The sequence below is a fragment of the Alnus glutinosa genome, chromosome 6, assembly GCF_958979055.1.
Source record: "Alnus glutinosa chromosome 6, dhAlnGlut1.1, whole genome shotgun sequence".
NCBI classification, from domain to species: domain Eukaryota; kingdom Viridiplantae; phylum Streptophyta; class Magnoliopsida; order Fagales; family Betulaceae; genus Alnus; species Alnus glutinosa.
This window is the reverse complement of record NC_084891.1, coordinates 24893206-24906532: the sequence shown is the minus strand read 5'-3', so window position 1 is coordinate 24906532 and position 13327 is coordinate 24893206. Positions and strand designations below refer to the sequence as shown.

The following is a 13327-nucleotide window of genomic DNA, read 5'->3' as shown; positions in this document are numbered from 1 at the left end:
AGAACTCTCATATGCTTGCCGAACATATGCACCGAGAAATAAAAATGGAGCTTTCAAGCAACACCCACAAACCCAAATGGTGAGCCAGAAAAGAAACATGTTATGAAATTAGAAAGATTTAACACACTAAACGAAACAACAAAAAAAAAAGAAAAAAAGAAAAAAAGAAAAAAAAGAAAAAAGAAAAAACTCACTCTCACTATGTTCCTCACACAGATAAAATTCATTTTTCTTGCATCACCTAACAAATTTCTGAGTTGGCAGGTCAAGTGGCTACAAGGCAGGCAAGGACGAAGAATTCACAAGAGTTGAGCCAAGGAGGTCATTACACTGGCTAGCCCCTTCAAGGGTCCTGTGGTTGTCGGCTCTAGGGCTGCTCCCTGCACTGCTGTTAGAAAGAGACCCAAAAGTGGTCCTCTGTAGGACCCCTGTAGGAGATGACCCTATGGGTGGACTATTGTCCCAGCTGCCCCCAGTCATAAGGTTAAGTGCAGACGAATTCTTGCAGTCCCCTACACTATTACTACTATGATGCAAAACCTCTCCTAAAGGACCTCCCATGGATGTTTCCCAAGAGATGGGAATCCAATTTGCCTGCTTTTGGTTTGTCTCATTAAGGATAGTAAGTCTGAGGGGCGAGAGTGTGAGTTTCTCATTGGTGGGAGAGGAAGTGGATGAGATGAACTCTGAGGAAGCCATGGGGATTGAAATTGACAACTGGGTTCTGTCCGACTGCACGTCGAGCTCAGGCCAGGAAATGGTTGAGCGATCAGATTGGGTTTTAGGCCAGTCGTCAATGAAATGACGAAGAGATCGTTGCGATTCGGTTCCTCTGTCACTGAGCTCTTGTGAAGAGCAGTTCATTAGACTAGAGGTTTTGTGTGAAGGGTTGAGGAGGGAATCAGAAGTGACTAGCCCAAACACATTTCTAGAGGATTCTTCATATGGGTTTTGCTGTTTCTGAATCATGAAAGAGTTCTCTTTAGGTTTATGGTCAATGGAGGGGCATAGAATGGAGAGGCTGGGTGTGTCTTGCATTGTCTCGCTCACATTCTCCTTGTTCATAAGCATCCTGCAAGAGAAAATTACCAAACCGTCACTTCCATAACATTTCAAAAAAATATAAACCAATCCTTCTTAACAAGGAATCTCGAACATTAGACCAGTCACTATCCGCACTGCATACATGAACAGTAGATTCTATGATTCTAATTTCCATCATAAAACAAAAGGATTAGATAACCAATGTGAATATGGCAGACCACAAGACACACCACTTTAGATGCTTCAGTTGAAGTCTGGCAGCGAATAGATGCTTAAGAGGATAAGAAGGTCCATGAGATAATGCATCACTATTCACCTGCTAATGGTGGTGGCAGCAGAAGGATTAGATGCACCAGGCTGCAAGTTCTTGAGTTGTTGGTGCGCTAGGCTGTTGGTCGCAGCGCTTCTGCCACTGCCGGGTGCCACGACCACCGACCCTGATGGGGATGAAGCAATAGACATCAGCTTTGTGCTAGTGCTTGCATTGGTGGTGGTGGCGGCGGTGGTCCCGGTAATGGCATGGCCGGTTTGACCTTCCACAGGCTTTCTTGAACGATGGCGGCCCCTGTTCATGTGTCGCTCACAATATTTCTGATCAGCAACCGCATCTCTGGAGCACCGCCATTTCTTCCCGTCGGTCCTCCGACACCTTCCGGGCTCAGGATCGTTGTTGGAGAATCCCAGATGGAAAGAACCCCATCCCACTTGATACATACAGTATACAAAAGCATCCAAAGTCAAGAGAGAGAGAGAGAGAGAGAGAGAGAGAGAGAGAGAGAGATTCTCACATGAATTTTAATATGAAACCCCCAAAAAACAAGAAAAGAACCCAGTTTTAGAGTAAGTGCAGAAATTTCTTTTTCTTTGTGAAGCCTGGTAAGTACCAAACACTATTGTTTAAATGAACAGAGTAATCTGTGGCATATAGACACAAAACACTGTTGGAAAACAACTGAATATTGACTCCCTACCACAGTAGTAGGAATTAGGAACAGTGAGATACACTGGTTCATCAATTGAACTCCTCTAAGCGAGAGAGAGAGAGAGAGAGAGAGAGGCAGTGGTTCATTATGCAGCAATTTTAACTATCAAACACCATTGTGGACGAATAACTTCAAAAGATGAGCATGCAAATCTTGTGGATGTACAAATTCTTGCTCTCTTAAGTTGCTAAAAGGAACCAGGAAAACTCACAGGTATTGGGTCTCAGAAGGCTCCCAGGAAAGCTAGAGAAGCCGGCATAATCAAGGGCTTTTCTTATGGGGATGAGCAGGTTAGATGGAACAGGCATATTTGCATTGATGTATTTGTAGATCAAGGCCTGGTGTTCTAGCTCCATCCATTGAGATGGAGTGAATGGCCCTCTGGCTCCTGCTAGAACACCATGCACGCTTGCCCCATTCAAGCTTCCAGAGCTATAGCCTGAAAAGAAAACCAGACAAGATCAGATAAATCATAGTAAGAAATTAAAGTATGAAAGCAAGAAACACGAAGTCTTAACCCATATCTTTACCAAAACTGGAAATAAAGTTAATTTCTGAAGGAAAGCAAAATAAAATAAGTGCGTAAAGGAAAAATTATAGCTTGACTGAAATATTTAAGGGACCTATGACAATCATAAATTTCTTGTCTTTCATAGTACAAAAAACAAAGTGATACACTGATAGTATTAAATAAAAAAGTGAGAAACGAGAAAGAAGGGGAAAAAAGATCAAAAGGGGAAAGGATTCAGAACCAATCAAAAATGGCGCTTTTCTTCTTGTTATGGCTCTTCCCATCCTAGCTTCAAATATATTTTACTGCTTTTTTTGTGCCCACTAGTCTACTGTATTGAAACATTACAAAAGCCCATCTTCGAAAAACAAGAAGACAAGAAATTTCTCAGGGGAAAAAAAAAAAAAAAAGTTTGCACTTTTTTCTTGACAAGACTCAGAACAAAGACCGCTCGTAAATTTCTTGAAAAGACCCTCGACCACTTAAGGGAATCGAAATTCAAGTAACCAATAACAAATTAACCACAACCCATCTCACAAAACCAAAGATCCATGCAAGTACGAACTTTTACCATTAACTCTTCAAATGGCATACAAAGACATATCACTTTCACTTCCCCAATATAACGCTCCAGAGCCCCCACATAACTACAACCTTAAACTGCTTAATATGTACCTGTATTTCTATTATAAGCAGGTAATGCGTGTTGAAAGTAAGGCAATGGGGCATTCTGAGAGTTCTTTTCCACTAAAAAAGGTTCTGATTTGGGGGAAGAGAAGCTCAGCATTTGCTGCTGTTGGTGACCATCAGAGAAGAGAGTGCAATTAGATCTCAGTAAAGCATTTCTCTGCTGAAACAGCATGGCTTTGGAGGCAGAGAAATCATCAGTCTTGGCCAGCTTTGAGCTCCTCCAGTCATCTTCAAAGGTGCCAGCAGATCTCTCCTGCTTGAGGAAGCCGGCTCCGTACCATTTCTGCTTTGTCTCAGGATCTGAAGCAAGAGAAGAAAAACCAGCGTCTGAACCCATTAACCCATCCAAACTCAACACCCCAAAATCCATCTAGAAAAGCCCACCAAAGCTCACAAAACTACTAAGCTGAGGAAATGGAACATTGGGTCGTTGGCCGAAAAGACAGAGACTTGAGGGGTTGGGTGGAGGCGCATTTTAAGGGTTGGGCGATAAGCTTAAGCTGAAGCTGAAAACCACACTGGTTTTATTTAGGAGTTGAATGTTTTGAGAAAAAAAAAAAATAATAATTGGAGAGAGAGAGAGAGAAAGGATGTACATGTGGGTAAAGAAACTGACCGAACAATGTTCGTACCAAATTTGATAAAAAAAAATAATAAAAAAAAAATGTTCGTACCAAATACTCGCTTTATATTATTATCTCGTACATTGTAACAAAAATATCTGATATAGTACTTGTATTTCATTACGAATTAAAATAAGAATCCCCCGTTAAAATGAAAAATAAAGAATAAAATAAATCTTGGTCGTATTATTTTTAGCAACACAAAAATGGGCTTCTAGTTGTGCAAGCAAAGCAAAACCCAGCTTTAAAAGAAATATATATATATATATATATACACACATATATGTGTGTATTAGTTAGCCTAAAAGAAAAAAGGTGCATATGTTGAATAACTAGGCGGTGATTGATAACTCGTTTTAGGAGGTAATTTTTATGTTTTGATTGAAAATGAGTTTTGCCTCTTTTTTTTTTGAAGTGTTTTGTAAGAAAAAGTCGTTGATTAATATTTTCATTTTTTAGATAAAAAGAAAAAAAAAAAAAAAAAAAGATGACGGGTTAGCAAACAAGCCCATATCCTTTGGAGTAAGACAATTTACTTTGGAGGCAAAATAAGGGTATTTTTATTATTTAGTAAATTGAGAGAATATGAAATTGAAAAATTTAGTCATTAAACCAAAATTTATAAAATTAATGGCCAATTTTTAAGTTTATATTATTAAATTGAATGACACTGCTAAATAACACTATTCATTTCCAAATTTGACATTTGTAATTTTTTTTTTTTTTTTTAAAAAAAGTTGGATAGGGAGAGAGAGAGAGAGAGAGAGAGAGAGAGAGAGAGAGAGGGTTTTGGCTTGCAAAGTCCGCTAGCGGTTTCAAAGATTTCTCACTCATCTTAAAGTTAGAAGGCCAGAAAAGTGGTGGGCTGCATGAACAAAGATGCACCCGCCACGTGACACAGACGCCACCAGAAATTCTACCCTAATCTCATCTCATCTCATCTGTCCCTACTCTCACCCCATCTCCTTACCTATGTCACGCTTTCCCCCCTCCCTTGTCTTTCTGTTTTTTAACTTCCCAAAAAATGGAATTTTTTTTTTTTTTTTTAGACATGCTATTTTGTATATTTGAATTCTTTTTTCTTATTTTTCTTTTTATTTTGTACATTAATAATCATTGAATTAATAATTTTGAAATAAAAAATATATATATATATATATAAACGAAAGCATTTTTGAAATGGGTTTCTCCCTTGTGGCCAAAGGTATAAGCCTGTGCCCAAAGAGACAAAAAAGGTATCACCCATTTGCAAAGGGGTGATGAAAGAAACTTGTCAAAGAAAAAGGTAATCAATCCTGCGTGGAAAAAAGAAGAAGAAGAAGAAGAAAAGGTAATCCACAATTAATAACCCTCCTACTTTTTGGTGAATACGATTTAATACCCTTCCTTAGTACCGCCGACCTATCTGTGTTGAGTGTTCAAACTAGGAATCTATTACCACATGGCACAAACTTAATTTGAACTGTTGACTCAATACTTTTTTCTTTTTCTTTTATTTTTTTATAAAAAAAACAAAAAAAAAAAACCAACGACAACAACAAATGTGCTTGAAGCATTCTCGTTGAACTAATTATTTTTAGTCAGATTTTAATTTTTTTTTTTTAAACTATTAACTTCTCAAAAACGGAATAGGATTTTCTCCATTTGATTTAAAATGAATTTTTTAATCAATATTTAAAATTAGTACATTTTACAAAATACATGACGTCACATTATTTAAACTTCTTTTAAAAAACGGACTTTTAATAAGATATATACAACTTTGAAATGTATGGACTTTAAAAAATAAAGAATATAATAAATGAAATAGTAAAAATAAAAAATAAAAATAAAAAAGTGATTTTTTAGCTGAACTGGAAACTAAATTTTCTGGAAAATATTTTAATTTATTTAAATAATCTTTTGAATAATATTATATTTATTTTTCATTTATCTCATCTTCTGTCGATCCACATTTGGTCTCTACATTCGGATAGTATAAAAGATAAATAAAAACAATACTTTTCGTTGAGTAGTTGATAAATATAATATACTTCTAATAATAATAATAACAATAATAATAAAATAAAATAAAAACTATCGTCATTTTGGACGGTGATTTGGATCTAGGTTTTTCAATCCCTAAATTTAAAACAAAAAAGTAATGGCGTATGAGTTCACTTTTTGCAATTGAATTTGTTGTAATATTGAGAGAGAGAGAGAGAGAGAGAGAGAGAGATCAATGATCTGAACTCATTTTTTAAAAAGGATTTTATATTCCTTATTAATTGTGTACTACATTGCATGTGTTACAAGAGACGCATAGATAATATTATAATAAAATTCCCAAGCACGTGCCTTCCACGCACGCTACATCATGGTGTTTTTCTGATCTCACGCCTCTTTAATATATATATATATATATATATATATATATATATATATATATATATTTGGAATCCAAAACAACAACAGAGACAGAAAGCAAACACAACTGAAAGAGAAATACACGTCCTGTCAAAAAAGGCCACAAAAGTATACAAAGGGGGAATGGGAACATATTTGAATGAAGAAAAGTTGTTAGTTCAACAGGTGGTAGCGGCGGAATGAGTCATGTTTTGAGTTGGTTGGCCACTTCTATCAGTTAAGGGGCTGAGCTTCTCCTCACCAAATGAAGGGTAGTGATCCCTTTATTATGATGAGCAGCATCCGTTTACAAAGGGATAGACATCTCTCACATGGAGGGGCAACCACCCCTATGTGAGGAGATGTCAATTTTTAATAGATATGAGTAATTGCTTATAGAGAGAAGTGGCTACTCAAAAAGAGAGGGGTAATTACTCCTCATCAGATGAAGAGTGGCGGCTCCTATCCTATGTTGAGCAATGTTCGCTCACAGAGGGGTGACCATCCTTGTGAAATAAACAATGACCCATCTATGAGAGGAGTCCACCCTTCATAAAGATGAGCGGTGGATCACAGAGAAAAATATCTACTCACAAAGAAGGATGCCCCTTCCAATGCGAGGGGACATTGCCCCTCAAAGGAGAGAGGTTGTCGTCACCCCTTATTTGGTGATAGGCGACCCTTTTACTAATTAAGGGTAATGGACCACCCCTCTCCTCTCTTTAAAACAATTATTATTTTTTATTTAGGGTATACTTATAATTTGAAATAAATGTGACATGTATAACGTATAGCCGGTACATGACATATTAAGTGAGAGCTAAGAGATATTTATTGATTGGTTTGACGTGTTATACTGTTAATTAATGGGACGATAGATTGACAGATGGATTTATTTTAAACTACAGAATAACCAAAAGACCTAATTGTCGAAATTGAAAACACAATATCAAAAATAGAAACCCCCCCCCCCCCCCCAAAAAAAAAAAAAAAAAAAAAAGAGACAATATTCATAAGTTTTAGGCATTAGAATCATTCCAATTCTATTATGCATGGTAAGTGTTTGATCTTTGCCTTATGTGGAGTTGATCATTGCTGCTCAATCCTCATGCTGCTGTCTTTTTTGAGTAATGCTATGTCCACTTAAATGTTAAGTGATTTTTTTGAAATAATTATTATTTAATTTTGATCTAATAATTATTTTAAAAGTCACGTAACATTTTGAAAAACACAAAAAAGACTCTGCTCCTCCTATTATAGGATTAGTCTTCTTTTATTGATTTTCCATATTTTGGTAGCTTTCTTTAACATTTACCAAGTGTTACGCGCAAACACCAAAAACTCAACCCTCGTAACTATTGATAACAACGTATCAACAATCGTCCACTATACAGATATTTGCATCCAACACTCGTCTTTAACTCAACTATTGTTTGTCACTGTCTTCAAGGGGTATCTCAATCGGTTGGAGACCACACCTCATGAAGCGGAGGTCACTAGTTCGAATCCTCCCCCTCCCTCTCCCTCATGTGTGGACATGTTTAAAAAAAAAAAAAAAAAAACTCAACTATTGTTTATGATATCATTGTCGGAAGATTTTTTAGTCTTTTCAATAAGACAATGATATAATATATTGAGACGAGTGATGTCTTATTGTGGGCAAATAACTAATTTTAATTTAAGTGGCTTTTTATTTTAGTTATTTAATTTTTTTTAAAAAAAAATAATAAAAAAAGTCACTTAAAACATATCGTGCCAGCAAATGAAAAATAGGCACAAAGAAGAGCATTACTCTTTGAGGTTACGTGGTGTCTTATTAGAGTAATGTTACTCTTCACATCGAGAACTGTTACACATCCATCTTTTATCCATATTTTGTATGGAGCTAGATGACCAATAGATGAAAATCAAACATTTCTCTTTCACAATGACTGACGTGACATGTTTTAAGTGTTTAACATATTCTAACATAACCTAAAAACTTTATGCTTATGGTTTGGTTCAATTGTATTATAACATAATTGTGGTAATGCAGCCGTATTTCCACTCTCAATTTGAACCAAAAAAAAAAAACCCCCGATTAAATTTGCTAGCTATTGGAGTCTTTTTTTCCTTTACACCAAAAAGATATCGAAGTGCTTGATTTCATTCTCTTGCATATTTCATGTTCATCTCCGTATAAAAAATGTGTAAATTTACCATTGAATTTGTGAGATAAATTCAATAATAGATGTTCAAAATATGAGTAAGAAAGTAACACCAAATACGTTGACATTTGAACCACCCTTATTGAGGAGACAGGGACGGAGCTAAAAGTTCTTATGGGCATAGGCCACTGGCAAAAAAAAAAAAATTATTAATAAGGGTCAATAGGCTAAATTTTTAATTTTTTAGCTTATATTTTTTTTTTTGAGATTTTTTTTTTTTAACCTCATAATTATTTTTTTTTAATGAAATTCACCCCACTCCCCCCCCCCCCCCCCCCAACCGGGCGCGGTCCCTGAGAGGAGACAAACATGTTATTGCCCATTTATTGGAGAATCCTAACTAAGATTCGCATTAACTCCGTATCCTAGAAGCAAGCAATATTTTATAGGCTTCTTGTATTTACAAGCTCGATTGACATTAGGGGGTAAGAATTAATAATGATCCATATTTTTGGATGGGCAAACCCAATATATGTCAACAAATTTTTGTACAATGCCCTACACAACATTAAAACATAATCACAGGGTTGTTCCAATTACATTGATGTCATTGCATACGTGTCCTGCTTCCCCTTTATTGTCGTGGTGTACCTGTTGGTGGTGTTGGTTCTTTCCAAATAAATTCGATCTGGCCTACGCTGGTCTCTCTTCCAACGTTGAATTTCTTCCACCTCTTTAAAAACTTGCTCTAAATTAAACCCTAAACGTACAGTTGAGTCAGTTTAGTTTCCATGGCCAAACTTTATGTAAATGGCCGGCCAAGCTGTGTCTCGTTCATAATCATAACTATGCTTCAGCTGAGTCTGTTAAAGAGAAAATTCAACCTCTGCAGAAATGTCTGATCTGACAAATTATCAAATTGCTTTAAATATTTATGAGAACATATATATATACATGCTCATGTTTTTGCATGTTCTCCAAAATATGTTTATTATAGTACACAAATTTACTTATTTGAGTTTTCATGGTATAAAAAAAAAAATCGTTTCGCGTATATATCCGTTAAGTTAGCATGTTTTACTCCGTGTTTGTGTTTTTTCCTATTAATTATGGGTGAATAAAGCATATTAACTTAGTGAAAATATACGCGAGATGAACGCCATAATGTAAATAAGCATTTTCCTGTTTCTCAATATCTAATGACAAACAAAAATTCTTCTCTATGTGTTATTTTAAAGATTTGATATTTTTGGCGTAAGTGTTTGAAATATTTTTTTTATAATTAAGCTTCCACTAATTTTGAGTTTTTATTTATCAAAAGCTTGGAAAATGTATAACATATAGTGATGTATAGATAAACTCAATATATTAAGTGATTGTTTATTAGTAGCTATATAATAAAATAGTTCATATTTGAGTATATAGGTCGGTAACCTTAATCAGGATAGGGGTCTATGCTGGGATGGCTCTCCTCTCTATAATATTACACATCAAATTGATGGTTTGAAGGTTTGTTAATTTTTTTTTGCAATTTAGAATATTATTGTATTCTAATTCTTAACATATTTTATTACAATTTTTAATAGTTTTTTCACATATAGGAAGTAGTGTTGTAGTTCTTTTAGGATTAAAAGACATCTGCATGAAACTGATGCATGGTTGATTAGTTGTGTGAGTTTGGTTTTATTTGAGTAGGAGGGAAGTGAAGTTTTAATTTTTTTTTATTACAAAATGTACGCGGCAGAGACCAATTCTAAGTATTTTAGCTGGGCGTGATTATATTAACATGTGCGACATGGGAGCCTCACATGAAGGGCCTATACAATGATAACTGCAGACATTCACTCAAGTCTAATTAAACCATAACACGACTCAGTCCCATCATGACATTTGTGCGACTCAAGACATCTAGTACTAATTGGATTGATGATTCCCACTTCAGAAGTCGAACTCTCATCGGAATACATACACAACCACTTTGTGATTTCTTTAATGCCTCTCAACCACCACCATTAACAACGGAGGAAAGTTGGATTGATCTGTGTTTTTGAGGGATTGTGAGCTTGGTTAGACTGTAGTTTGTGAGAGCTAGTAGATCAACTTCTATACATAATTTGAGCATTCACATCCGACTCAGTAAATTTACTCTAACTTTTAACTAAAAAAATCGTCTCTCTCAATTTTAGCTACCATTTTTAAAATCATATACATCTAACCCTCTATTTAAGTTATCAACTTTCACTAATTCATTTAAATATTCATTTCAATGATTTCTTAATTTTTTTTCTTTGAGGGGATAGAAAATATTAGAGTTTTTTTTTTTTTTTTTTTTTTTAACATTTAGTGAGTAAACAATGCTCACTAAATTTGGTGAGCACTATATATACCAACTTACCAATTAATGTTTAAGCATTTTTTGATGGCTGAATATAATTTATTGTAGTCTCATTTTAACATTTTGGCCCCCTAAAATAACATTATCGAAGGTTTGACTTAGGTTGGAATTACTCAATTTTTTTTTTTTAAAAAAAAAATCTTTGGCTGTAAATATATATATCAAATTGACTAGGGATTCATTTAGGTATACGGTTTCAAATGCTGTGATTTTAAAATAACGATGTTAAAATATGCGATTTGAAAACATAATTTTTAAAAACGCAATTAGCTAGTAAAATGTTTGGCCTTTAAAATCGCAGTTTATCTATCAACATTTTCAACAAAGAAAAAAAAAAAAAAACCCTTGTCTGTTATTTGAAAATACAAATTTTATTATTATTTTTTTTCATTTTCAAATAAATTTCTTTAAAAGCGTATTCATAAACAATTCATTTTTTACGATTTGGCTTAAAATCATAAATTTTTCCTAAGATATCGCACCTGAAACACATTAAAAAAATCTTGTTTGCTTGTGTGTATGTTTTTATTCTACTTTACGGTTATGTGATGTGATATACTTTCCGAGTTACAAATTTGTATAGAGTTTAATTATGTGGTTAAAAAAATCATGACTTTTTCTTTCTCGTTTCCAGAGAGAGAACCTTTTGTGAGCCTATTCTTTCGGGGGAGGGAGAAGCCTCCCTCCCCCCGGTTTGTTTTATTTTGTCTCCCTCCAAGCCTTTGGGCTAGGGGGGCTTTTGTTTTGTCTCCCTAGTTAGATACAGTTGAGATTTGTTTTACCCCTTGTCTTAGTTCCAGTGGTGGCTAACCTTCTCGTAGCCATTGTTTGGGCTCTGAAACTTTTGTGTTTTTTTTTGTTTCCTTCGTTCCTTTTTTTCTCTTTGGCATGAAGGTTTTTTCAAGTGTCGGTGGAGTGAATGTTGTTCCGGTGTGTCTCTGGCTTTTTTGGTCATGTTTTTTCTTATTTAACCGTATCTTTGATGCCAGATCTTGGAGTTTATGCAGGCTTCTTCAAGACACGCGCCCCTCAGCAGTGTCCACCGTCTCCCTCCGGTCCGGTTGCCTCTTTCCTTAGCTGTGTCGGGCATCGGTGCATGGCATGTGGCCAGCACGCGCTAGGGAACTGGCTTTCAAGGGCTTCTGGAGCATACGCCGCCTCCAACGATGGTGGCGATCCCGGCAGCGACGGCTATGATTTAATGTTCTTGTTTTTTCAGTTTTGTTTGTGATTTTTTCCTTTCTTCACAGTCTGCCTTTATAACGACTTAGATGTTACTAGGACTGTTTAGATTAGGCTTGAGAATTTTTGATACGACCCGCGAACCCGTTACGAATATGACAAGAAAAAAAAAAATCGGGTTTGGGTCATAATACCCGATTATAATCATGTTTGACAGGTCAACCCGCGGGTAGACCCGCCAATACGATTATAACCCCTTTTTTTTTTTTTTTTTTTTAAATGAAAAATAAATAAATAAAATAACGAAAACTTCAAGAAAGAAGTTGAACGCTAGCCGCACACTTTCATTTTTCACTGTCTTTCTTTCACTAGTTCAGTCCGACTCTCTGAGACTCCGAATCAGTCGCTCACTTGCAGTTCACGCAGCCACGCCCACAAGCCCAAGATAGCGACGACGCCTCACAGAGTTACACACAGCTATGGCGCCTCACAGTCACGGTTTGTGGTTCAGCCGGTCAGCCCTTCAGGCCCTTCAAAGTTCACGGTTCGGTAACTTCGGTAATTTGGTTCATGGTTGGCAAGCGGGTTGTGTTTGGGTTCCAAAATTCAACCCGATTAATAATCAGGTCGGGTTCGTGTTGGGCCCGATTACGTAATTGGGTTAGTCAGGTCGACGTGAACCCAACCTGCCGACCTGAATTGCCAAGCCTAGTTTAGATGGATTTGGAGCTAAATCATCCATTTTTTATTTGTTGTATGTGCTTTATTATAAAGAGAGGCTCAAATGCCGATCTTGTAATGTCTGTTTTTAATATTTAGGTAGCTACTTTATCCTGATTTAATATGTAGAAATTCTTGTATCTTTGTTCGCTATATGCCTTCGGGCTTTTATCGGAGTAAAGAAACGGTCTTCCTTTGTTCAAAAATTATGTGGTTAAAAGACCAGGTGATTAGACTTGGTACTTTGAGTAGTACAACAATTGAGCTGTCAATTGGCAAGTGGTATCATTTCCATGGCAGGTTGAAGCCATACACTTTCTTCAATCTGTCATATCAAATGCATTATTTTAATAAGAGCATTAGCAGCAGATTCTTAATTATTTTTTTATATATTTTAATTTTTTTGTTTCCCTATAAAAAAATACCCTACAATTGATTCTCTTACATTTCCCTATATCAATTAAATATTATTTTTTTACTCTTATTTTATTCTTTTTCTCTATTTCCTACTTTTTCTCTCTTCTCTATATCAATTAATTATACTTCTTTTATATTAAAATAATACATACGGAATGAATAGTAGACATGTATACATAGGGAATTACTATTCATTCTCAATCCCCTCATCGAAATATAGGGTATCTGCT

At 35.5% G+C, this 13327-nt stretch overlaps 1 protein-coding gene across 1 annotated transcript; it reads right to left on the bottom strand.

The window, feature by feature from the left end:
- Positions 1-80: 80 nt before the first annotated feature.
- LOC133871938 (growth-regulating factor 6-like) lies at positions 81-3758 on the bottom strand. Its single transcript, XM_062309411.1, has 4 exons — positions 3214-3758; positions 2239-2466; positions 1361-1748; positions 81-1072 (listed from the first exon to the last, which is right to left on the bottom strand). The coding sequence occupies exons 1-4, from the start codon at positions 3596-3598 to the stop codon at positions 274-276; spliced, it is 1800 nt and encodes a 599-aa protein (XP_062165395.1). The 5' UTR covers positions 3599-3758; the 3' UTR covers positions 81-273.
- Between the last annotated feature and the right edge of the window lie 9569 nt (positions 3759-13327).

Excerpts from the sequence above, each read along its gene's own strand:
- LOC133871938 (XM_062309411.1), bottom strand. The coding sequence starts at position 3,598 with ATGGATTTTGGGGTGTTGAGTTTGGATGGGTTAATGGGTTCAGACGCT. Across the intron at positions 1,749-2,238 it reads CCTTCTGAGACCCAATACCT|TGGGATGGGGTTCTTTCCAT; the intron begins GTGAGTTTTCCT and ends GTATGTATCAAG. Across the intron at positions 1,073-1,360 it reads GCTGCCACCACCATTAGCAG|GATGCTTATGAACAAGGAGA; the intron begins GTGAATAGTGAT and ends TTTCTCTTGCAG.